Source organism: Acartia tonsa, chromosome 2, assembly GCF_053477335.1.
Source record: "Acartia tonsa isolate MP-2025a chromosome 2, ASM5347733v1, whole genome shotgun sequence".
Lineage (NCBI taxonomy): Eukaryota > Metazoa > Arthropoda > Copepoda > Calanoida > Acartiidae > Acartia > Acartia tonsa.
The window spans coordinates 50,936,103-50,963,669 of NC_137261.1; the positions used below are offsets into that span (position 1 = coordinate 50,936,103).

Consider the following 27,567-nt stretch of genomic DNA (forward strand, 5'->3'; position numbering starts at 1 on the left):
TCAGAGTACCTCCAGGTAGGAGACTTGCCTGATTGTTCTTCAGTACATTAATCTCCATAAAAGCAGCATTACAATTTCCCTCTCCAGGTGGCACTGTTATCAATCGACATTTAGGCATCAGTACTAGACTGTTGTTATCTTGGATGCCAATCTTTTGTAGTTTCAGTATTGACCTGGATAATATCTATATGACCTGTTATGTTATAATATGAAATAAATTCTAAATAAAATCATTATCATCATATTTTATTAATTTCATATTCCATATAACGAAAGCAAATAGTGCTGAGTAAAAGGATGTTTGTTTGGAAAGTATTAGGTCTGAATATTTCCTCATTATATTTTATTTGCGATTTTTATCATTAAGTAGAAGGATGTTTGTTTGGAAAAATCTGGACTTAGCCTAAAAATTTACCTTGTCAATTTTTACCAAAAAGTTGGTCAAATTTTACCAAGTTTTTTTTTTTGGCAAAGTCCAAAAATTTGGACTTAGCCTAAAAATTTACCTTGTCAATTTTTACCAAAAAGTTGGTCAAATTTTACCAAGTTTTTTTTTTTGGCAAAGTCCAAAAATTTGGACTTAGCCTAAAAATTTACCTTGTCAATTTTTACCAAAAAGTTGGTCAAATTTTACCAAGTTTTTTTTTTTGGCAAAGTCCAAAAATTTGGACTTAGCCTAAAAATTTACCTTGTCAATTTTTACCAAAAAGTTGGTCAAATTTTACAAAGTTTTTTTTTTTGGCAAAGTCCAAAAATTTGGACTTAGCCTAAAAATTTACCTTGTCAATTTTTACCAAAAAGTTGGTCAAATTTTACCAAGTTCATTTTTTTTGGCAAAGTCCAAAAATCTGGACTTAGCCTAAAAAAATACCTTGTCAAATTTTACCAACTTTTTGGTAAAAATTGACCAAATTGTGTTTTTTTGTCTAAGTCCGAAAATTCGGACTTAACCTGAAAAATAGAGTTGTAAAATTGACCACATTTTTGGTAAAACTTCCAAAAGTGGTAAAATTGAAAAAAAAAAAAAAAATTTAAATTTAGGCTTCATTGTATAAAAGTCATTATTTTAAAGTACTACAACTGATTATGAAGAGCTGTTTTTTATTTAAAACACAAAAAACGGGTTTTTTTGTTTCGTCAAATTTTACAAAAAAAATGGTAAAATTTGACTAATTTTTTTGCTAAAATTTTTGCTGGTAAAATTTACCACGAAACTGGTATATTATACCAGGTTGACCAGCTTTACCACTTTTCTGGTAAAACGATTTTTTTTTCTGGTATTTCGTAGAACCTGGGGAATATTGAAAAAATTTCTCTTCTTTCTTTTTCCATGTTTTAAAATAAAAGGGGGGTTTAAGTGCTTGCTAGGATCTTTGAGGGAAAGCACCAGTATGTACAGCTAATGTAATCCTAAATCTTTATACATAAAGTTTTATGTAGAACATAGTAGAGTGGTTATCAGGGATTAGAGCATACGTGAAAACAAAAAGAATAAGATTTTCCACTATAAAATGTTCATTTCAGGTATAAGGTATAACCAACAAGCGAAATAAATCTATAATATTATTTGGGGGCAAATGGAGAGGTTGTCAATTTTACGATGTGTTGCCCCCCAAACGACAGCTGAAAAACACGTATAGGTTTCGTGACTTTTTTCCGAATTAATTTCTTTGTTGGTATAAGCTTTGTTCATTTAACTATTCATTACAATTTTAGTGGCTTCGTTCATAGTCTCAAAAAAAGGTGTGGTGTAGACAACAACACTTTGGAACAAAAAAGTACTATAAAAGTCCACAGCTGGAAAAAGCCTTTTAGGAATCTTATTTTTTTATTAATAAAATGGCTAACAAACTCTGTATGACAAGTAGGTGTATTTCGTTAAAAGTAGGGCTTGATCTCCAGAAGTTTGCAAGATCCAAAGCTTTATCAGAACGGTCGGAAAGACAAACATTGTTCTTCTTTGAATTAAAGATGTCTCGGGAGCCGTAAAATTTTGCGAATAATTGTTAGACAAAGAGTTTGTCCGATGAAAATTCTATTAATATTTATTTGTACTGATTTATCTTTTTTTAAATTTCCCCCCTTATTCCTGATGTAAATGCTTGGAACTTTGTGTGTAAAGTTTTCTACTAAATTCCTTGTTCAAATATGCTACATACTCTAAAAGTAAGGACTAACTCAGTTTTTGTCACAGCTTAATGTGGCACATTTATGATCATTTGAATTGTTTTATTACCCTAGATAGCTAATCAGACACAATAATTTACAAGGAAATTTGCTTATATTCATTTAGCCGAGATTCAATCCTAGTGTAAGAACAATATTAGGGGGCAGGACATCTAGTGGGGTGTATCAACCTCCTTAATTTTGATAGGGGGACACACACCCTTCTGCACGCCTCTGATTTGTACATTATAATTCCACTGGGTAATCAATCATCTGGACTTACTATATTTATTGTCAGTTTTAAAGCGGATGATTTTAGCAGAAACGATACCTTTAATTTGCAAGAAATTATAAAACATAATGCTTTTATATGTTATGCAAAGAATAAAGGAGCTAAATTTGAGTTAAACCCTAAGTAGACCCTCATCTATGCAATAAGTAGATCTATGCTGTACTTTCAAATGTTAGGAAAAAAGACATGGCATTCTTAAGTAAAAAACATTAAATTTTTTATTGCAAGATTATAAAACAAATATTTAAGCCTAATCTTATTAAACTTTACTTCATATATTACAAAATCTTTAGACTAAATGTGGTTTTGAAGATATAAATTTAACCTTATGCTAAATAAGCTAAATAAAAAGAAAGATTTAATAATTTGATGTTTTATAAAATCCTTACAGAAATATGTTAGACTCCTCTAATATTGAAGTTCTTATAATTGTATGTAACATTTAATTTTTTAAAGAAGTCTTTTTTCAAGGACAGACTAACCAAAATATTTACTTTATTATTCTTTAGAAACTCCTGTACAACCAAGTAATAAACTGTTGAGTAGCTTTACTTCAGATAATAGCAACTTATAAATTATAGGCCAAGCTCCCGATGATGGATTTGTAAAGAGGAAAGAGTTGATCAAGAGTGCACTTCTTCTGGGTGCTGGTGTTGTCAAGGGTGCTGTCATTACAACCTTGATTAACCAGGTATAGATATACAGAGCATCCTAATACTAAATGTTGTCATGGGTGCTGTCATTACAACCTTGATTAACCAGGTATAGATATACAGAGCACCCTAATACTAAATGTTGTCATGGGTGCTGTCATTACAACCTTGATTAACCAGGTATAGATAAAAAGAGCACCCCAATACTAGGTGTTGTCATGGGTGCTGTCATTACAACCTTGATTAACCAGGTATAGATATACAGAGCACCCTAATACTAGGTGTTGTCATGGGTGCTGTCATTACAAAGTTGATTAACCAGGTATAGATTAGATATACAGAGCACCCTAATACTAGGTGTTGTCATGGGTGCTTTCATTACAAAATTGATTAACCAGGTATAGATATACAGAGCACACTAATACTAGGTGTTGTCATGGGTGCTTTCATTACAAAATTGATTAAGCAGGTATAGATATACAGAGCACCCTAATACTAGGTGTTGTCATGGATGCTGTCATTACAACCTTGATTAACCAGGTAAAGATATACAGAGCACCCTAATACTAAGTGTTGTCATGGGTGCTGTCATTACAACCTTGATTAACCAGGTATAGATATACAGAGCACCCTAGTACTAGGTGTTGTCATGGTTGCTGACATAACAACCTTGATTAACCAGTTATAAATATACAAAGCCCCCTTATACTAGGTGTTGTCATGGGTGCTGTCATCACAACCTTGATTAACCAAGTATAGATATACAGAGCACCCTAATGCTAGGTGTTGTCATAAGTGCTGTCATTACAACCTTGATTAGCCAGGTATAGATATACAGAGCACCCTAATACTAGGTGTTGTCATGGGTGCTGTCATTACAACCTTGATTAACCAGGTATAGATATACAGAGCACCCAAATGCTAGGTGTTGTCATGGGTGCTGTCATTACAACCTTGATTAACCAGGTATAGTTATACAGAGCACCCTAAAACTAGGTGTTGACAAGGTTCTGTCAGTTTATTCATTTATCCATCCATCATTTATTGAGCTTTGTTGCTTATGAATATTGTCATCCTTATAAATTTAAAATAACTGTACTTTTTATGGTTATGATTATCCTTGCTTTTTTGTAATAGGATAATAAAATTTCGCAACTGATTACAGAAGTGTAATTCTGTACCTTAAAAATTAGCATATCTAGGTTTATATAATTAAATATCAAAATGAAGGGAAAATTGGAAAGGAAGGAGGGTAGAGAGAATGGCATGGGGTAGGATTTGTTAGTTAGGAAGCCATATTTTTACAACTTTTTTTTCTTTATTATATTTATTTGTCTGACTGTTATGTATGTATTCTGAAAGTATAAATCTATGTTTCTAAACTGAATGGATATTATGCAATTATTTTCAAAACTTTTTCCGTTTGAATATGAAATCGATTAATTTCCGCTGAATCAAAACCAGTTCTTCAATTCCATTTTCACAGAAAAAAACCAACAAACTATCTGTATACAAATCTAAATGAAAGCTATGATTTATTCTAATTTTAGGCCCAGCAAAATGGAAAATAGATGATGTTGCCACCTTTTTAGTATTCTAGTTTCCTGTTTGTTTTCATCTCATGGTAGAAAAACTTTTATGGCTCTTCTAAAATATTCAAGATTATTAAATTAATTTCCTCATTATCTTTAAGCAAAAAAGCCTTAAATTTAACTATTTACTTAATTTACAAAATTTAAATCTACCTATTACTTTCAAATAGCTACCTTTTGCATTAAATTTATCTAAATATAACCAAGGAGAGTCGGTTTTTGCCATCTAATAGTTAAATATTTGTTACCTATTTAATTTAGAATCTAGTCTTAAATGAAGTCATTCTAAGCAAGTATCTCCTGTAACTTTGGGAGTATACTATTATTTTAACCAATATTATTTATTTTACACCATTGTACCTATCTATCTATTTATTTATTATATATTATAATACTGAAATAAAAAAATGCAGTAGTCTAATAATCTTTTGTTTATTGATAATTTGCAAGCCAAACAAAGTCTTCCATTTACAATGTACAATTTAGTTTTTACAAAAACTATTAATAATTACTTTTTCTCCAATTATTTTTCTTTTATAATTTTAAAAGTTAAATGTTTTGTGTATTTTTATTTTAAAAAAAAACATTGTAAATAGAATCGAATTATCCTTGTCTGACCGATTAAACCTACATTAGGGATATTTAGTGGCCAATATGGGGTAATCATGGTTGGTATGTTAACACTCGGTATATATTTAACAAATTTTAAAGTGAGTGAGAAGATAATATTATTCAAAATTTTGAAGGTTTAACAAACACCGAAAAATTTGTACATTTACTATTATTCTCTAAATCCTTTAGCTATTATTATATTATGAACATTATGTCAATATTACAAATATAACATATTGTTTAATTAATCATTAATTATATCTAATCAATTATTGTAAAATTTTCTATCACACTCACTTTACATTAACAATAATTATAATAATTAGGCAGCTTCTTTAAAAACAAAACACATTATTTTGCCATTTTTTTATGCTTGGTATTCTTTCTCTATTCTCAAGAGCATAAATGATAATAATAACTTTCATGTTATAATTTGTTTCAGCAGCTAAAGCATAATTTTATTGCATAACATAAAGATATTATTGACCAAAGCCATACAAGTGTGGTTGCTTGGTGCTGTAGAATGTAGATAAGGAAAGGGGGAGGGATACTTCTCTATTGTGAATATAACAGAGAGGCCAAAGTTTGCTGTGCTTTATATTTTATACCATTTCATTTTTTAAAATATTTCTGCTCTTAAATTTTCACAGTAAGTTGACAAGTTTTTTTTATGTGTTATTTTTTTAAATTAATATTTGCAGTTTTTATCATGATATTAAATGAAGTTGATGTAATGTTTACAATACATAAGTAGGGGCTTCTCACAATTGAATGGATTAAAGATACTTTGCTCTTTGAAAATGAGTGAATTAAAACTACTATATAACAACAACAGTGTGTTCTAGTACATTTGTGCCTAACAAACCATTTAAAAAGATATTATTATTACACCATTCATCAGTTAGTTTACATTTTTTCTGTACTTTGTGGTTGTTTTTTATTTTCTTCTTAAAAATATCTTTGGGCGCAAAAATATGAAATTGAATTGATAAAAATACATCTCTATTTGTATTTGGTGTTTTTTTTTTCTTCAAATTTTCTAATTGTTAGAAAATAACATGACCAAAAAATATCAGCAAAGCTTTTTCTAGACAGGACCCCAATCAACAATAAACTATAATAGTTGACAATATAAAGCAGCTTATTCATTATTAATATAAAGCTGGGGAATTAACACTCAACAATATTGTGAAAATAAATTCTAATGTTGACAAAAAATACAGCTTTTAATTGCAACCTGATTGCTTATAACCCAACAAGGATGCAACTAAAATACAACAAATTTAGCTATGACATAATTTACAATATATTTTATACATACATATTTCATTATAGACTACATTTTTTAAGCATTCCATTTTTAATAGTTAAGACATGACTTTTCTTTACTACAATATATACTTGCTGCTACTATATATTAGACTGTACTATTTTAAAATTCACCACACCAAATACTTTTTATAAATTAATTTATACTTGAAAAATATGTCTGTGTATATAAAGCTAAAATTGCAAATCTAAATTTCTACCCAAACACACATTTCTTTCAATCTGAAACACACACACACATACATAGACACACACACACACACACACACACACACACACACACACACACACACACAACAAACAATTTAATTAAGGATAACAAGCATTCATGATTACACAATAATATATTTCTCATATTCACCCACATTTAGATGAAGTGCCCATACACAAACACATATACCCACAAATTCACACATCCATGCAAACTATATTACCCACTCATGTCAATACATTAAAGATAAGTGTACATATAATATATGGTTTATCTACTACAAGGCATAAAAGCTGATATCTCATTTACACCAAATCATGTCTTAAAATATGTTCTGCTTTTCTTTTTAATGAATGCTTATCCACAAAAAAATGAATACTAATTTTATTTGATCTCAATTTTTATGTGTGGTTTTAAGGTGACTTGAGCTTGCAGATGTCAGTTATTGTTAAATTGATTTTAATGATTTAATTTAAAATAAATTATGTTATAAACCATCATCATAATACATAAGTTGCTCATATAGGACACCAAGTGTGGCTATTATTACATACAAATTGTCTTTGTATTTTCACATTTCCACTAGCAGCACTAGCACCCTCTAGCGTCATTATTTGAAACAACCTTCAGCTGCACTGAATAATTCTCTAGACTGTGATTGGTCAACTGGGCCAAAAAGCGCGCGGTTTTTGTTGTTGTTGTTGATATTTTCGCGCCATTTTAGGTTTCAATCAATCAATATCAATAATATGGTGACAATTTTTTTGTTTGGTTTCTTCCAAGTATCTTTAACATGAAGGTATTTGTACAGCTGTAGATATTTTCAGCAATCACTTTGGGTAGCTTCAAATATTTAACAATGTTTTTTTTTCATATATTTATATCGCACCGCCAGCATAACTAACTATTGACTACCAATGTTCTTAATATGCACAGTTTCAAGTATTTAATCAATCATAAGCTGAAAATAAAATGAATTGTTTAATACATTAGTTTTAAATGTGATTAATCATAATAAGTGAAAAAATAAGTTGACCCCTCAAGTTTAATGGTATTTTTTTTAGTGTCGATTTCTCTTTAAAAGGTGGCGGTACCCTTCCACAAAATAATTACAAACCTTCCCTTTACATATAAGATTAAGCAGCTTTGTTGTAAAGAAGAACCGTTTTGCTAAACACTTCACAACAGACTAACAGACAAACACACAACCTTTTATTTTTATACAAGTCATATAAATTACCTCAAAATGTGCCAGCCCCCTCCTCTCCATGGAATCATGTTTGATATTCTTGGCCCATGCCTTGCACTCAATTGCAATCATTACTCCCTCTGAAAATAAAAACAAAGTTTCACCTTGGTTAGTTAGTCCTGCAGTTTTTTTTATTAGTAGCGCAGATGCTATATAATTTGAAATGTCCGTCTTTATGTATGTCTGAAACGTTTTTTGGGAAACGTGATTTTCTCTGCTCCTTTTTAACATAAACGCCTAAAATTTTAAGGGAATAAATAAGTTCCCTTTTTTCATATTTGCTTATTGGTTTGGTTGCTAGATTGATTCCTAGATTTTCAAATTATAAATTTCAAAAGATTCGTGGTTTATTTTAGTTTAATGTTTATTTATTATGACACTGCTGTATAGTACGTATTTGAGCTTCGCTACTTATGGATGTTGTCGTCATAGTTTTTATACTTCAAAGATACAGTCACTTAGTAATAATTCACAGCATATTTTTTTGAAAGCTCAGCTACTCTATAACTAATGTACGTCCACATATATGTTATACGGCAAAAGCTCTTTACTTTACAAAGTTTCTTGGTTTTTAGCTCAATAATTAAAAGTTTATTTTATAATTATTTTCACTTCCAGTTAAAAGTAGACTGCTGATATTTTTTATTTCCTCTTTAAGAATATGTATGATTTATAATTAGATAGCATTCACCAACAAAGGTATATACGTAGGATCCTGATTCATTCAGGAAATTTTTAAAAGAAAATGAAAAACTTACTTCTTGGGTTCATTAGTTGAACAAAAACAGCTGGGCTCACATATCCATCCTGGTTCTCATAAGGGAAATAGTTGACGGAAAATCCCTAAAAAAACAAATTTTTATTATTAATAAAATTGATGTACATATATCTTCAAAGTTCCCTATTCAAAAAAAGAGAAAGGTAGGTTGTGCTAAAATTCCGTAAAGGTGTGAGTTTTAAGGCTTAAAAGGTAGTTGTAGAGCGATAATATTCACTAAATTTGTGTATTTCTTATTAAAAAGAACTGTAGACATTTTTTTAAATGTTAACAAATTGTTTATCATTTTACTACTGTTTTTAACTTAAAACTCAAAACCTTTAGGAAATTTTAGCACAACCTACCTCTCCCTTTAAATGATTTATTTAAAAAATTGAACACTGCGAGTTTGAAACAACAAATAAAGTGTCTTAAGTTTGAAAGCTAAACAATGATAGAACATGATAGATCTAGAGTCCAACAACCCCTCCATTCATATAAAACCAACAAAATAGTTTCAAGCACTATATATTTGAATTATAAGACGATCCTGTATAAAGAATAAACCTACAAGTTGAATTGTGCTTATAGATTTTAGCAGTGATCGTCAGATACGCCTCATACGGGCATAAGCCTCAAATTTAAACTTGCTACAATGCCAAAAAATGCGAAAAGATAGATTGTCTGTAAAGGAACGGATTTAAACATCCAGCTGGTGCATTATTTGCCAAATGTACCACTTTTCTGCACTACCTCTCCGATTTTGTTAATACTCTATTTTTTGGTCCGTTGGGTCATTCAAGGATGCTGGATGGCCAAAAAAAAGTTTCAGAGTCCCTGGATGTCTAGATATCTAGCTATCTATGAAGGTAGGTAACAAAAATGTAAAAAACACCCATTTTTTCACAATTTTAAAAATTAATTTTTTCATCAATCTTACATTCAATCTATACATTTTATACATCAAAATGATCGTTTATTCATGTAAAAAGCACACATAATGCTATTTTGGCCAAAACTTTAATTTTACAGGGTGTCCAACAAAAAGTGTATTTTGGATATCTAGCGTAATACCCAAAATACCTGTCCGAAAAAAATCATTTTTTTTGGCTTAAATCCTGTGTTTTATCTGTGTGCATATGTGGTATATAGCGGTTCGGACCACCCGGGACTAGAAGGTTGTCAAATTTCACTTTGGGACACCCTGTAAATGTGATTTTTGCGTCTGTAGAGCTAAAACTTGGTCCAAATTGGCTATTTTTTTCAAATTACTCTAATATGTGTCTTAGTATGTTTGGCCATAGTGTTTTCTGACCAGATCAATATTTTCATATTTTTTGGACACCCTGTATTTTCAAAAAAAGAGAAAAAAATTTTTTGTTTTTTTTTAAATTTTTTTTTCTATTTTTAAGTTACTTAAAACTGTCATATAGATACAGATTTTGACTAATAACAATAATATTTGCCTGTTTTACAATTTTTTACACTTTTGGGACACCCTGTGCATGTTTTTGAAAAATGATGGTTTTTTCCCATTTTTGGGGGGAAGGAGTCGTTTAAGGGCCATAGACTATTTCTTCATTTTTGTAGAACTTTTCAAGACACATCATTTGTTATTTATGCAAAAACCGCAAAAACCGAACCGTTTTGCCGTTATTCACTGCCAAAGGCAGAATTTTTTACGTTTTTTGCCGTTCCCGAGGTTCTAATGGGCATTTGTGGTAAGAAGACGTTGATTTATCAATATATCTGTGAAATACTTTTATTTAGGCATTTTAATTTACTAAATTTCATGTGAAGTAAATTTTTTTGTATATCCAACCGATTTTTGTCAAAAGGAATTTCAAATGCACATGATTTATGTTTCTTTTATCACTTATGTTATAGCAATTATTTATGTCATATTCACTTAATTTTCTTGTTTTAACAATTGAAATCCATCTCGACGAAAAACGGTTAGCTGCACAAAAAATTTTACTTAATATGAAATTTAGTAAATTAAATTACCTAAATAAAAGTATTTAAGAGGGATCTTGATAAATCAACGTTTTCTTACCACAAATGCCCATTACAACCTCCGGAACGGCAAAAACGTAAAAAAATCCGACTTTGGCGGTGAATAACGGCAAAACGGTTCGGTTTTTGCGGTTTTTGCATAAATAACAAATGATGTGTCTTGAAAAGTTCTACAAAAATGAAGAAATAGTCTACGGCCCTAAAACGACTCCTTCCCCCCAAAAATGGGAAAAAACCATCATTTTTCAAAAACATGCACAGGGTGTCCCAAAAGTGTAAAAAATTGTAAAATAGGCAAATATTATTGTTATTAGTCAAAATCTGTATCTATATGACAGTTTTAAGTAACTTAAAAATAGAAAAAAAAATTTAAAAAAACCAAAAATTTTTTTTCTCTTTTTTTGAAAATACAGTGTGTCCAAAAAATATGAAAATATTGATCTGGTCAGAAAACACTATGTCCAAACATACTAAGACACATATTAGAGTAATTTGAAAAAAATAGCCAATTTGGACCAAGTTTTAGCTCTACAGACGCAAAAATCACATTTATAGGGTGTCCCAAAGTAAAATTTGACAACCTTATAGTCCCGGGTGGTCGGAACCGTTATATACCACATATGCACACAGATAAAACACAGGATTTAAGCCAAAAAAAATGATTTTTTTCGGACAGGTATTTTGGGTATTACGCTAGATATCCAAAATACACTTTTTGTTGGACACCCTGTTAAATTGGAGTTTTGACCAAAATAGCATTATGTGCGCTTTTTACATGAATAAACGATCATTTTGGTGTATAAAATGTATAGATTGGATGTAAGATTGATGAAAAAATTTATTTTTAAAATTGTGAAAAAATGGGTGTTTTTTACATTTTTGTTACCTACCTTCATAGATAGCTAGATATCTAGACATCCAGGGACTCTGAAATCTTTTTTTGGCCATCCTGCATCCTTGAATGACCCAACGGACCAAAATATAGAGTATTAACAAAATCGGAGAGGTAGTGCAGAAAAGTGGTACATTTGGCAAATAATGCACCAGCTGTATTTTAAATTGACAATATAATTACACTGTCGCTTACACACGGCTGCCGAGCCCTGGATTTTAGTTGTACTGCCATGCTATAAATTGTGATTAGATCCTATATTGAATGCATGTGTATGCTCACTGAATAAAAATAAAATTAATACCCAACAATGCTGTGCAGAAAGATTGGATTTATGATTACCTGGATCTTTCAACAGATTATCATGTACTGTAATAAGTGAAACTTGTGGCGGGCTAAACTAACGATATCCCCCATCCCCCTCTTTACCCTTTGATCACGTACTTGATAAACTAACTGACGAATAAATGACTGGGAAAATGCAACCTAAATTGAAGAAAGTTTTTACCCTGTAACAATATCCACGTATATGCACTACCTTTCAGTTTTATCTTTGTAGTTGAGTTTTAAATAACAGTGTTAATTTATATAAACTTAAATTAACACTATAGGTTAAAACTCAACTACCAATTTAACATTATACTTAGTTGTTATGCCTTTCAAGACGGCACTAGGATTTTTTGTTTATTTGAAATGCATCATGATAAGAACTTATCTAAGGCTTGACTGTTCTTTTTTTATTGATGAAGAACTACAGAATTCTTGATTGCATATACACTTACAAAAACTAGTCAAAGACAAACGCACTATGTAACAAGGATGACAACATCCACAAGTACCAAAGCACAAAAATCTGGCATAAAATAAAGGCCAAAGTGGAAGATGATTAAGGTCCCTCCAGAGATTATGACGTCATGCGATAGAATAGCCAATGAGATGCCAGTATACACTGAAATTGACCAATGGTAAAATTTATGCTGGCCTCTCATTGATTATTTATCGTATGACGTCATAATCTGTGGAGGGACTTAAATCATCTTCGCCAAAGAGAGTTACTCAGCAGTTTTATGACTATTTCAGCATTTAAGACTGACCAACAGACCAAGTAAGTCTTACACGGACAAAGGAACAATTCGAATTATAGAGTAACTTCGCTACTAAAAACTTATGCTATTATAGTGAATAAGTACATGATAACTAGATTATTAATCAATGTAATCCTGCCTTACATATAATCATACAAATTCATATCATATACAGGATGTAAGCAATGAAGCATGTAGGTATATTCATTTTATGCAAGTAACATAATATGTGTCGGTCTGTAGCGTAGGATCTTGCTAACCGCTGAGCTCAAATGGTTTACATTAAAGCTTCTAATATGTCCATGAAAGTGACATATGTATGATCAAGCAATATTTATGATTTTACGTATCGAAAAGGAGTTTCGGAATGTGTCATGTGTGACGTCATAAAAATACGTCTAAAAAGGAGGGGTGAGTGGAGAAGTTGGAAAGGAAACCTCTAAAAAGAAGATGGATTTAGACGTTTTTTTCTGACGTCACACATAATACTTTCCAGGGCTCTTCAATTTTTATCATCTAAAAACGATTTTGTAGGTTATATATATTTCTAAAAATAGAACTTTAAAATTGAATGAAAGTTGAGATGGAGAGAAAAATATATGTATGTAGATGCAAGATTATTTTCTTTTCCTCGGGCCAAACTAGACGTTTAAAATGCAAATTTTTTCATAAATCATCACTTTCAAAGAATTTGAAATCTCGATGATTCGACACAATTCTCTCTGTGTCCTCATTGGATATTTTATTACTTGGATATTGTAACACATTTTCATGTTCTCTAATAAAGTGAAACTTTAAGCGGACTAACATAATGACTCTCCCTTTACCCCATCCCCTCCCCTCCAGATGGATAAACGAACTGACCAAAAAGACGAGTTCCATGTTATCAAGCTAAATTGATGCAAATTTTTCCCCTGTCATAATATCCACACATTCGACGTATATTCTACATCCAATGTGTCCTCCCAGGTTTACTCTCCGCAGGGAAAAGGGATAGGCTTATTAATGTCAAACTTTTGTGCTGTTATTATGGACAAATGACTTTAGAATATCAGTATGTCGAAAACGTGTCAGCGATGACCACTTTTATTTAATGCTACTAGTCGACATTTACTTAGTACTAGCGGCTAGGCCCCTAGAGGCATATAGGGTTATTTAAGAGAGGGTTGGAGAATAACTCTACCATCCACTTAGTTTTTTAAAAATGGGAGGGGTGGGAAAGGGGGGGAGAGATAATTTTATAGGAAGAGCGAAGGTACCCTAACCCCAAATGGTAATAAACCTTCCCTGGTCCTATTAGAAACCTTATTGTAAATATGAAAAATATCGGCAAAGCGGAGGACATCCTGTTACTTTAAGTTCATTAATTTATGGTCCATTGTTTAATCCCTGTATCCCTATCTCGAACTATTTATTATCTGGGTTATAAACATTGTTTTGTGGTTTCTACATTTACATTACATTAATAATATTTATCAAAATAAGGTGAAAATACAACATATTCCATTTCTCAAGATTATCATAAACAAAATTCTTTAAAATTTGAGTTTTTTTTGGTGGGTGTATGTATGTAGCCCTGATTCTCTTAAGTTTGAATTCTTAGATTGGTAAGCTTTTCGCACTGCTGATTGTATTCTATTTTACATTACAAGCTGACCTATGAAAGCTACTCAATTATTACATAACCCTGGCCTAGAGTTTTGGCAGTTGTTCCATTTTAAGCCACCCTAAATAATGATACTCTCATGTGAATGAGGAGCATGGACGACGGAAGCATGATTAAAGTTGCCTTATTCTAGCAGAATTCTAACTTCCTACAAATCTCCCACCTTACAACCTAAGAGCATCACAGGGAAGGTTGCGCGATAATAATTTGACAAATTGTGACAATACCTGATCTGGGTAGTACTTGAATTCACCAGCATTCTCCACATCAGCTGGGTTCTCCCCGTGGCATTCAATCCAGATGCGGTTGTTCTGAAATCAATCAGTTATCAATGAACAAGAACATTTCAATAAATAGTATTGGAAACGTAATTGGGCAAAAGATAAAAGGGTCTATGTAAACTAGTAATCTATCCTTTTTACTATGAACATACAAACTATGGAACATTAAATTAAATCATTATTTGATTTACATTAAAGATTAGCTCTATAGCTTCTAGGTCAATCAAATGAAATTGGAAGAAACCTATTAAGATCAAAGACATGGGTGCTTTCCTCAAAGTGCGAGTCAAACACTCTTAACACCCCCATTATATATGAAATAGATTAGAAATAGAATGATGGTGATATCTCCTACGTAGAGACGATACTATGCGAGGCCTATACCCTTGTGGGGCTACCCAAAACCCAATATAAGCTAACTTATTTGTCCTGAGGTAATAAACAAACACAAAAAACTACCCCTCTACTTAATATGATATTTTCAAAAAAAAAAGGGGGGGAGGGGGGTCTGTACTTCGAAGAAAAGCGCCAAGACATGGTTTCGTGTAATTTCCCTGAATTAGAATAAATTAAAAAGCCCTGCCCCCTCGCTTGATTAAATATTCATTAATAAAGTTAGATTTAAGTAATGAACTAAACTTTCTCTGTTTCATATGTCTTTAAATTGTGTACAATACCACATATTAGAGTAAAACACTAGACAGAGAAAGGGTTAAATAACTGTATCTCCCCATCGCAACCACCTTTCTATTTGGTCATTAAAAATCAACCAATGGTGTCGCTTATATTAACACAGCCAAGTAGCAGAAAATAATTTAGAAGCAGACGAAGAAGGTCTTTGAAAAAGGAAGGGAGGTAGTTGTCTGTATATACATCTTTATATCTGTTTTTGGCGTAACACAAGTAAAAATTTTGGTGTTTTACCTATTTTACCCTCGCCATCTTTCTTTTTATCTTTTAAAAGAATATTCGTTTAGCCTTTAATAGGTGCTTAAACCTAACAAAACCCTATCCCTGCGGTATACTATTCAAGAGGGGTTGTTCTCTATCTAACTTAACCTAACTATACATGTGAACTTTCTTTCCTCAAGTGCCCCTAGAGGTCTCTAGAAGCGGTAGTTCTATAAATATTTTTATCAATATCTTTGTTGGTTGCCTGAGAAATATTAATGGTGGCATATAAAATTCTTTACATGAAAGATTATCTTTTCATCTTTGTACCATATAAGATTTATAGAAAACAAGGATGACAACAGACTTACAAGCGAAGCTAAAAAAATTATACTGTAGGACAAACGAAAATTGACAACTTTAGAGAGGCAGCTCTTAAAGAAATATTGAGAAGAGTGAACAAAGGTTTGATAGAAATTGATTTAATGTTTAAATAAAGGATTTTTAAAAAAGGACATAAATACATTTTTAAGCCTTGATTATAGAGATGCTTCGCTTAAAACACTGTGCCTGAATTATCTAAGAATCAATTTATGACTTACAGACTTTCAAGTTTCTGTTTATAATTAGAGAATGAGTGTGTCTTATTTTTTTTTTTTTTGAGGGGGGGGGAGACTCGTTCTAAGCGAATTCCCCCCCCCCCCCGGGAAAAAATGTGTTGGAAAAATTTTATGAGGAGGGGTGGTGGGGTAAAATACAATATATATATTTTCATTTTTGGGGTAATTTATTAAAATCCCCCCCCCCCATGGTTTGGTTGTGCTAATTCCCTTACCTCGGCCCCTTGAAATGGGATGCAATACTCTAACAACCAAGGCTATTAGGTTATGTAATATCTAACAGACAACCAACCCTTTGATTGCATGACCTTTGTCTAAGAATTCCAAACTTTGCATGATAATGAGTTGCGCCTGTTTGTGGGCCAAAAGCATTCCCCCCACGCTAACTAAATTATGTCTTGCACTTGGTTGTGTTACTTACCAGATCTGTCCTCTCGTTGTTGATATTCTCCTCCATCATAGTTCTGATCTCCTGTGGGACCTCATCCTCGTCCAACAGAACCTTGTCAGACCTAAAATACAAAACAGATTGATGGTTAGCTTTTTAGCGATATGCCGTCTATGGTAAATCCATGTATATCCATAATTAAAAGAAACAAAATTAAACCTGCTTTAGATTCAAATTATTGTTAAAAAAGGTTTGGATAATGAATAATGTACAGTCAAATTCAGCTATTTAGATCAATAAACCCTAAAGGTCACACACCCCTCTTGTTGAAATACACCCATATCGATTTAGGTTTCAGATGGGTGTCAAGACATTCCGGTGCGCTTTGCGCATACTCCTGGCAAATAAACCTGTGCACTTCACTAATTCCTAATATGTAAATAAATGTCCTTTTTTTCTGATTTTGTTTGAAGACATAATATATGTTTGGTGAGTTAGTAGTCAGAGAGGGAGGGAACATTACACTGTTGATTACACTAGTCCCCAAAGTTTTTAAATATCATTTTCTTATCAACTTTTGGGACCTTTTTATTGGTTGATTAATTTAGTTAAGTGTTCGAACTTTTCAACATCCTATCTTAATCTAGAAAGGGGTAAATTTGTATAGTACACTGGGGATGTGCATCAATTTATCAGCCATTGTCTTATCCCATTAGAACCCTGGTTAAGGGTGCCCAGCAACCTATCCTATTATTATTCAAAGCATCCCTTCTCATGGCTTAATCCCCTTCTACTCTACATATTTATCAGGATTTAACAGATATGCAATAGTTATTTTTTATCGTATCGTATTAAAGATAGCTTTCCGCGAATATCAAAATGAAAATATAAAAAATCAAAACCACTTATTTTAGTCCCAAGGGGACGAAGGCCCGGACTAAGTAAACTGGTTTAATTTTACAGTTTTTTACTTTAACATTCGTGGAAAATTTACTGTAATACAGTGCTATACATTATTTTTCAGTATGACTGTTAACCGGTTATAATCCAGCGGAACATTCAGTTTATTTAGAACCGTCAAAAATATAGTTCCATTTGATAAAGTTTTCATGTAAAAACCTAAGTTTATAGGATTTTACCTAACGCAATAGGCATTTAAAACACCAAAGCAGAGCGGAGGGAGGGGGGGGGGAGGATATAAGGGGTGTCAACACCCCCATTAAATTATAAAAGCTTCCTTCCCCTTTTTAACCCATCAGCCTTAAAAACCCACTGACAAAAGTCAGTGCATACCACCACACAAAAGAATTCTCTTTTACCTAAGCTCTTTGTCCGTGAATTTTATACACATACACATAAAGTTTTCTATGGGGTACATTTACACAACTTTTATTCCTGATGAAAAGAGCTTTAAGCTTTTAGAATATATATGGAGAGCTCTCTCTAGAGCAGTTTTGCATTCTCTCATAAAACATTTTTACTGCAGAATCAAGCAGCGGCCTCAAGCAAGTTTAATCACAGAAATTTGGGGAGTAAAAAATTTGTTGAAATAAATATTATATAGAAGCAGCTTATAGTGACTAATGAAAAATTACGTCTTACAATACAAATGACCAATGATAGGCCAGTGTACATTGAAATTGACTAATAGAAATTTGTAATTTGTATTGTATGACGTCATTTTCGATTTAGAATAAGCTGCTTTTAAATATTTTAAGATTGAAATTTAATGAAATCCAAGAGAAATTCTTCCCATTAGCGTGCAGGTGGGGATGGATGTAGCAAACTGTCTTTCCTCCCCAAGGTAAATTCCTGTGCACTCTGTTTTTATTTATTAGATAATTTACCCAATTCTTGATTCCTGATTTGAGCCCTAGAGTTGTAAGTTAATAACAAAGTTTTGGTAAACAAAGCCCAAACTTAATACTTGAAAAGATTGTGAGGAAAAAAAAAGAGGCAAGCGGCAGATATATGGTTTCCTTAGACTATAGATTTATAACCCATAGATGGTCATTCTGTAATTGTAATAAGTCTAAGTTGTAAAGTAATTCATAGCAGACAACGATTTTTGTTGATGATAATAGATACAACGTGGATCATTTTTAGCGTATTTTCCGTTAAGTTGTTTGTTATTATTAATTCAAACTGTTCTTAATTATGACCAAATGTATATATAAGATTGTCATAATTAAGAACAGTTTGACTTAATAGGGGCATTGGACAAAAAGGTAACATACAAATTTACGGAAAATACGCGAAAAAATGACCTCTTAATCTCATTATACAAGAATCACAATTTTAAGATGCTCTAATTTGCCCATGCATTATATTATTTCCAGCTAATAATATGTTTCAAATGAAACCATTTTGAACCAAAGTATGTACACTTTGTAACTTTGTCTTTCTATTAGTCAAATAAAGAGATTGACCATTTAGACTGTCTATATTTATTGCTTGGGTAATGCAAATATGTAAAAAATAAAATACAACATGTAAATATTGTTCTATGTACTTTTACTTTATACACAATAATAATTCTTTTTTAGAAGCGAGGCTACTCTATTTTTCAAAATGTCCAAATATCCGTCAATTCAGAATAGGCGCATTTCTTTTGTTGGAAATTTACGATTCCCTACAAGAATAAGCATCAAGAACATAGTGTACTTGGTCAGTCAGTCTGTTGTTAATACTATAATGGACATTTAATTTCTGAAGGTCTATTTACTCGGCTAATATTATAGACAGACTTTTTTTTAATATTCTTCTACAAATGCATATTCGTTAATAAAAAAATAGTAAGGGTATTTTTGTTTAAATCTTAAGATCTCAATAACTACTAAACCGACTGGGTTCTATTCTTTAGGTAAGCTTTAGATAGGTCCTGTGATGGTTTAAGCGATTCTATTTTCAGTTTTAAGTTTTGTAATGATTCTAAGCTATTTTTCTAGCTCATGTCTGTCCTTTCCAACAAGAGCGCCTAGATGCTAGGGGCTTATCTTCTAGCACTCTATAGCTCACTTGGTCATTTCTACATTTATTTGTTTTGAAAATATTTTTCATAAACTTACTCAGGGTCGTATGGGAGAGGAGTCCACCCATAGATGCGGTTCAGCTTGAGAATAATGCAGGGAGCTCCCTTCCTGTATCCGTACCCATTCTCAGAGGTACAGTCACCCTGGAACAACTCATTCCTAAACAAAATTATATTTAGTTCGTGGTGATTTGGCTACGAACAGGCTTAAACTGATTCAGTTGATCAATCTAGAGCAATTAAGGTTGGGGTTCCACACAGTTAAAAATTAATTAAGAAATTAGATTTTCAAGACAAGTTTTTTTCACATTTAATGAAACATCGAAATAGTTTTAGAAGCCTTTAAATGGTACACAATTGACCCATAGGTACTGTATTTTATCTTACTGGAAAAAAAAGTAAAACAGGATCTTGTAAGGTTAATTTTTATGCTACTTTTGCATTTTGAATTGAAAAAAGCTGACTGTTCCTTTGTGCATAGAAGTATAGACTATATAATGAGTAGAAGTCATACTTTTACTAATATTCACAAACATATTTTTGGAGACCACTATTTTAAAGGTCCTTAAAACATATCAAATGACGATACAGCTTTAGAAAAAAAATATATTTTGTGGTAAAAGCAAAAGAACGATATGGCTTTTTCTTAATAACATTATAATTATATTTGTATAATATCCCATATTTTATGAAGCAGTTAGATTTGTTTATGTCCTGAAAGATCTCGTAAACAGATTGACCTATCATTATACAATTTTAAGGGAAGTTTATTATAAGTCTAGGGCAGGTTTTAGGCTATATATACCTGTTAATCTGGCAGATCTGCTTGTGTCCAGGCTTCTTGGTGGCCAGCTCTCCGCACTCAATACCCATGTCCTTCACCGTGTCGTTCTTGTAAGGCTGAAATAATTAGTACAATTAAAATGGGATTTTTTTGGATTTGGTATGCTTTTCTTCCCCTCTTAGTTTTTAATCTATAAAAATATCGAAAACTTACGAATTTTTAGAATTATAAATACAAAATCCTATACAATTCCTAGGACTTAGGTTTTCATTTTTTTTGCAATAAAAATATTTAAAATTGGCATTTTCATCATATTTCTTGTATAATAAAGTAACAGTATGTTTGTCTGTTTGTACCGAAGGATCTAACTAACCGCTGAATCGTTATGGTTCTCCTTTACAGGATAGCTTCTCATAGGTCCTGGGAAGGTTTATAACTATTTTAGGAGAGAGTACCACCACCCTAACAAGAGAAATCGACTTTAGAAAAAAAATTCTGCCCTTCCAATTGAAATTTTTTTTTAATACTAAAATAAAAAATGGGGGCTGGCCTCTAGGGGCGTAATCGCTGGTTTGTTGTAAAGAACTTAGTACTTTTCCGGTATAAAAATATAAGTATAAATTATCTGTGGCTGGAAGTGGGTTGATGACAATCATTGGTCACCAACAAATTGACTTGCCACCAGGGTGGAAGGGGACATTGGACTGGTAATTACACTAGTACCTAAAGTTTTATATCATGTTTTTTTTTTATTTCGTTGGCTTAAAACTTTAATCTAATGAATTTTCATTGCTTTGTTCATTAAGTAGAGTGTCCAAACTTATCAACTAATAGTTTTAATCTAAAGAAATGGAAATATTGTTTATAATAATTGGGTATGCACATAAATTTATCGTCCATTGTCTCATACCCTCAGAGATCCCTGCTTGCCACCAAATATCTAATTCCCGAGTCTAAAGGAAAGGAATTTGTCCATAGTGTAAAGTAAGGTGAGGTCCAGGGAAAAAGGGATAGATATGAAAATTTTTATGATATTTTTTAGGTATATATTTTTAACAAATTCATTTTACCATACAATTAAAAATTCCTTGGCGAAAATATTACTTTAATTTTAAGTTTATAAAACACTTGCTAAAATCAAAATTGAATTTTTTAGTTAAAAATTTAAAAAAATATTTTCTAGTAAGATACATTGGAATAAAAAGGTATATTATTTAATTGGTAATGATTTCAGTTTAATATTTATATTGGGATTCAATAAGACAAGATTTCTATATCCTATCATAAAAAAGAATTAATTATTTTAATATATAACGGCTTTACTAGATTCCGGGTTGGTTTTATGCTATATTTATATGCTCCCTTCCTACCTCTTCGAGTACCTAGTTCTAAAAGCGCAACTGCAAGTTTTAAAAAGGTAAAATTATTTTTATCAGTTACCTAGACGTCCAAGGTGTTTACCCCCACTGGAACTTTGAAACCCTTAATTTTACCCATCTCAAATTATAAAATATACATCAGATTACCATCCTGAAACTTTAAAAACCTCATTTTACCCTCCCTCAAAATAAAAAGCTTGGACGTCCCTTGTCAGTTACCTAACCATTTATCTATGACTAGAGCCAGCCAGACTTATAATCTGACTACAACACACTAAATAGAGGAGAGGGAATACAACCAAGAGAGAGGAAGGGTTCCAAAGAGGGTCTAAATTTCTTGTCTTTCCAAAAATACAGCCTAGTTTTGGGATCAGAAAAATAAATATTTTGGTATCTAAGGTGTTTTTTTATATGAATTTAATGCCATGTAAAAAGATTTATCACTTTAAAACGGTTTTAACTAAATTGAATTGAACATTTTGTAGTAATAATTACTGATGACAATTTGATTGTATTTTGCTATTTTAGAAAATATTTATTTTGCGTAAATGAATGAGAACAAATTTTCTACAGAAATTGGCCACAAGCAGTTCTTGTAAGCTAAAAGATCCCCTACACGATAAAAGGAAAATTCAGTTTCCATTATTGTACAGTCAATATTATTTTTTTTTCGAATTTTGCAAATATTTTTAAGATAGTTAACTACTAAATTGTTTGAAAGAAAAATATTCTAAGACTATAGATTTATTCTACCTATTGAAGCAGTATTTCACATATGTATACTTTTGAAACTTATGTACATTCTTGGAATACTGGATATTTGTCATCCCCCTACACAATTTGTTATAGGTAGCAACGTTACTTTATAATTATACAAGTCAGTACAATGATCAGTATTTTCCTCATTGCTACTAAATGTAGACAGTCAAAAAGTGTTTTAAAAATTGACCAATGTGTATTAAATTTTATAGCTCTTAACTTGTTTGTCTATCCGTATATGAAGTTTAAGCTATAACTGATCTAATTCTTATAGAAAATTGCTTAGATATTATTCTATTTTCAAAAAAAATTATGTTCTTCGCTACTTGATGATAATATCATCCTTGTTTCTGTCTTTTTAACTTTGGCATATATTTCATTCTCTACTCTCCCCCTATCTAAGTTTCTATACCTATTTCCTTTCCAGTTTTATTCCATAGAAATAAATATATAGAAAATTTATAAACCATTTTATGATAATAAATCATATAAAAACATGAGAAAATAGCTTAAAACCACCACAATAACAGTATGTGTAACTTATGAAAAGCAAATCCTAATCAGTTTAGAGTAAAACGATATCGAAACAGCTTATAGTAAAGCCTAATAAAAAAATGACGTCATACAATACAAATGACCAATAATAGGCCAGTATACATTTTAACATTGGTCAATCACAATGTATGATGGCCTCTCATTGGTCATTTGTATTGTATGACGTCATTTTTTATTAGGCAGAATTAGCTGCTTCAGCGAGATCTTAAGGGAATGGTTCTATCTATTTTTGCAATGTTATATTCCTCTTATGATGTGCTGAAAATGGATTGCCTATTTCTTCAATAATTTCCAAATTTTAATTTTTCAAATTTTGATCTTTTTTTGGAAGTTTAAAGCTTTTTTAGCAAGTAGTAAATATTGAGATAAGACGCGGAGGCTAGGTACACTTTCGGAAACTAAAATTCAGTACATCCCGCTTATCCCATTTCAACCCTTCGTCCATATCTATCTTACCATGACTTTCAAAAAGAAAAGCCAATAACTAGACAGCTAAAAAAGTTTGCAAGGTGTTTCTTATCCCCATGAATAAACAAAATGCGTAAACCTCCCCCAAAAAGTCAATGCATTAAACTTCTGGGGGGTGCAATTAGACTTGTATATTAGTCAAGTCGGTTTGTCCTCTCCCTCCCTGGTAAAATAATAAAAAAATAATATTTTATCATGTATACAGGAGTATATTAGCACAATTTCAAGTTGTTTTAAATTCTAGAAACTCTGTTTTCTTCCCATCGACTCTGTGGTAAAAACATAATATCCCACTTCATCAGGAATCTCAAGGGATAAGACAAAGGTCGATAAAATCATATACAATCCCAATTATGATTAAAAAATATTCCTTCTTTAGATTATTGGTTAGTTAACAAGAAGTTTGAATTCCAATCAAAGTAATTAAAGTAACCAAAGTTAACGAGCCAATGAATATGAGAGTATTTATAAAACTTTGTGTACCAGTACAATTTACAGTCCAATGTCCCCTGCCTCCCTGATAATACCCCACTTCACACACAATTCTTCCAGATAAAAAGTGATATATTGGACCACCAACACCTCCAGCTAGAAAGGGTCTTCCCGCATTTTATTTTATCAATTTTGAAAATATTATTTCTTAATCTCCTTTTGTCTGAAACTTTTTGAAAGAAAAGTAAATTGAAGATTGACGACAGAAGATTTTTTGTGAAGTTTCTCTACAAATGAACGTCCAGTATTTAAATAACTTGGTTCGTTGGTCTGTCTGTCACGCTGCAATAGACATTTATAGATAAATCTTTTACATATCTTTTCTAATGACCTCTGACCATCGTCTCTACAACTAACTTTGTCCGTTTATCCAGCCATGATTAAATTTGGGTTGGCTATTTATTGATGCTGTCATCCTTGTATTCCCTTTACAGAGTATTCTTATATTAGACTTTGACTGTTCAGAAAATATTGACAAAAAAGATGAACAATCTAAAAACTGGATTGTCCTTTAAAGAGTCCCATTTGAAAGTTGACTTATATATCAGAAGTTTGAGAATATAAGACATTTGGCCGTTCTAACATATTTTTTAAGTTGTCAAATTAATAAAACTCATCTTTTGATATATAATAATAAGAAATCATATTTTTGTTTTTATTTATTTAAAAAATTCTTTCTAAATATTTACTTTAAATCTAAATATATCCAGAATAGTTTAGTAAATAGTTCAATTATTAGTCATTATAGCATTAGAGTAAAACACTAGAGGGAGAAAGGGTTAAATAACTGTATCTCCCCATCGCAAATGTCTTGTAAAACCTTCCTATTGGGTCATTGAAAATCAACCAATGGTATCGCTTATATTAACACAGCTAAGTAGCAGAAAATTATTTAGAAGCAGACGAAAGAGGTCTTTGAAAAATGAAGGGAGGTAGTTGTCTGTATATACATCTATACTATAGATCTGTTATTATAGCCATGTTTGTATCAATGGATATAAAAACGTGGATATATTGACATGGGAAAATTTGTCGTCAATTTAAGTTGCTAATAAGGATCTTATTTATTTGTCAGTTTGTTAATCCAGTTTGAGGGAAGGAGATGGAGTAAAGGGGATGGATGGGGGCTTCGTTATTTTAGCAGGCTGTGAGTATCACTTTATTGCAGAACAAGAAAATCTGGTGCAACATCCAAGTAATAATATATCGATATTTGTATATTAATATTTAATCGTTATAACCTTAAAAACAATTTTGATTACTGTACTTTACAAATGTATTAGATTGATATACTAGTACATTTCTGCAATAATTTAAGCGTTGCTTTTCTAAGTAAGATATGTCCGTACAACCGTCCAAATAAGATCGATAACTACTAAAATTGTCAGAGGTATTATGCGATAAATGGATGCTAATCTAATTATTAGAAACAAAATAGCCACTTCTTTACCAAAAATATTGATGGAAAAGTTAGAAAACTCAATGAAGATTTTTATAAAAAGTTTTGGGGACTTGTATGATTTACAGTCCAATATCTACTGGTGATAACTGGTAGGACTAAATTTTAAAATTCATAAATTGATTAAAAATTTATGAAACATGACTTATTTAGCAATTTTATGCAAAATTTAAACTTTTACTATTTCTTTTTTTATCACTATTTTGTTAGCATGTTATTTTCTGTGCCTATTACCCAAAATTTCAATTAGATGAAAGCACTTTCTACTCTCTGGTAAAAAGTACTAAAAAGAAAATGCGTATCTTGAGATACAAGTTTTGGTGCAATTTAATCAAATTTTGCGGTGTTATTGCTCTTTTATGTTTATTTGGCCGCCTATGTTTTTACAACCATCTTGCAACAGAACCAGGATGGAAGGGGATATTGGTCTGCAAATAATACAGGAGCCAAAAGTTTTAAAACTACATTATCTTATAATATATACCGTAAGATCCTTGATAAGAAAATAAGTGGCAATGAAAATATATCTAATTTGCCTAGAACAGAATAAGTACCCTTAAAAATATTTCATTATAAAGATCTTTTTAAAAGGCCTATGAGGTGTATTTTTAGTACTCTTCATAATATTCTTTCACAAAGTTTTAATAGTAGACCTCTTTTTAAGAAGGTAGCAGGTTCTATTCCGATTCCAGGCTGCTAAATAGTATAGACGTTGAACGCATATATATTATATAAGAAGATATTAGGTAAATAAAGTCCCCAAAGTTTTAATTCTTTTCACACTACCATGAATAGGTAATACGATTAAAATTACTAATTCACATATTACAATTGTACTTTATGCTAAAATTTTATCTTATTTCTTTTATATTTTATTTATTTTATTATTTTAATGCATCTTTAAATACATGATAATATCTATCTAGATATTAATCATCTACTTCACACTAAAGCGAGCAAACATAAAAGGGTTCTGAAATAGATTTATTACACTAGATGATCAAACAGATCTAGAAGACCAAAATTTTGTTTACATTTAGTTAAAGGGTGAGCAAAAAAAAATGCGTACCTTTTTAAAATTGAAATTGCGCGGCTTGTGTTAATAGTAAAAAAATGTAACGCATATCGTTAGAACCGTTAGGAAATCTATTTTTTGGAAATATAAAAACGATTCCTGTGCTACGTATAGCTTAGGAGCTATGTGGTAAAATGTCCCAACTGGCTTAAAACTTGACTTGCGAGTAAATCATTAAAGATTAAAGCATACAAAAAAATATGTACCTTTTTAAAGTTGAGATTGCGCGGCTTGTGTTAATAGTAGAAAAATGTTATGCATATCGTTAGAACCACTATGAAGTCTATTTTTTGGAAATATAAGAACCATTACTGTGCATCTTATAGTTTAGGAGCTACGTAAAAGAATGTCCCAACTGACTTAAAACTGGAATTGAGAGTAAATCATTAAGGATAAAAAAAGTGTGTGTAAAAATGCGGACATTTTTAAAATTCAAACTGCTCAGCTTGTGTGAATAGTAGAAAAATGCTATGTATATCGTTAGAACCGTCATAAGCTCTATTTTATGGAAATATAAGTACGATTTTTGTGCTATTTTTAGTTTAGGAGCTGTATTGATAAATGTGAGAAAAGTGGAAAAACTTAATCTTTAATGATTTACTCGCAAGTCAAGTTTTAAGTCAGTTGGGACATTTTACCACATAGCTCATAAATTACACGTAGCACATGAATCGTTTTTATATTTCCAAAAAATAGACTTCATAGCGGTTCTAATGGTATGCATAACGTTTTTCTACTATTAACACAAGCTGAGCAATTAGAATTTTAAAAATGTACATATTTTTATTTGCATACCCTTTAATTTAATCTTTAATTATTTACTCGCAAGTCAAGTTTTAAGCCAGTTGGGACATTTTACCACATA

The 27,567-nt window shown here is 31.3% G+C and overlaps 2 protein-coding genes across 4 annotated transcripts in view; one reads left to right on the forward strand and one right to left on the reverse strand.

Annotated features, from left to right (window-relative positions):
* Positions 1–5,124, forward strand: part of LOC145312096 (uncharacterized) — a 43,110-nt gene extending 37,986 nt beyond the window's left edge. For both annotated transcript variants that reach the window (XM_080151231.1, XM_080151232.1), the window contains 2 exons: positions 3,040–3,149; positions 4,662–5,124. In XM_080151231.1, coding sequence (XP_080007357.1) covers positions 3,040–3,149; positions 4,662–4,682 — 131 coding nt within the window. In that variant the 3' untranslated portion in view covers positions 4,683–5,124. The remainder of the gene's footprint in view (positions 1–3,039; positions 3,150–4,661) is intronic.
* Positions 5,120–27,567, reverse strand: part of LOC145312094 (sodium/potassium-transporting ATPase subunit beta-like) — a 42,662-nt gene continuing 20,214 nt past the window's right edge. For both annotated transcript variants that reach the window (XM_080151229.1, XM_080151230.1), the window contains 7 exons: positions 20,537–20,631; positions 19,769–19,891; positions 16,734–16,824; positions 14,748–14,831; positions 8,863–8,947; positions 8,096–8,184; positions 5,120–7,816 (listed from right to left, as the gene is read on the reverse strand). In XM_080151229.1, the coding sequence (XP_080007355.1) occupies positions 7,802–7,816; positions 8,096–8,184; positions 8,863–8,947; positions 14,748–14,831; positions 16,734–16,824; positions 19,769–19,891; positions 20,537–20,631 (582 nt within the window). In that variant the 3' untranslated portion in view covers positions 5,120–7,801. The remainder of the gene's footprint in view (positions 7,817–8,095; positions 8,185–8,862; positions 8,948–14,747; positions 14,832–16,733; positions 16,825–19,768; positions 19,892–20,536; positions 20,632–27,567) is intronic.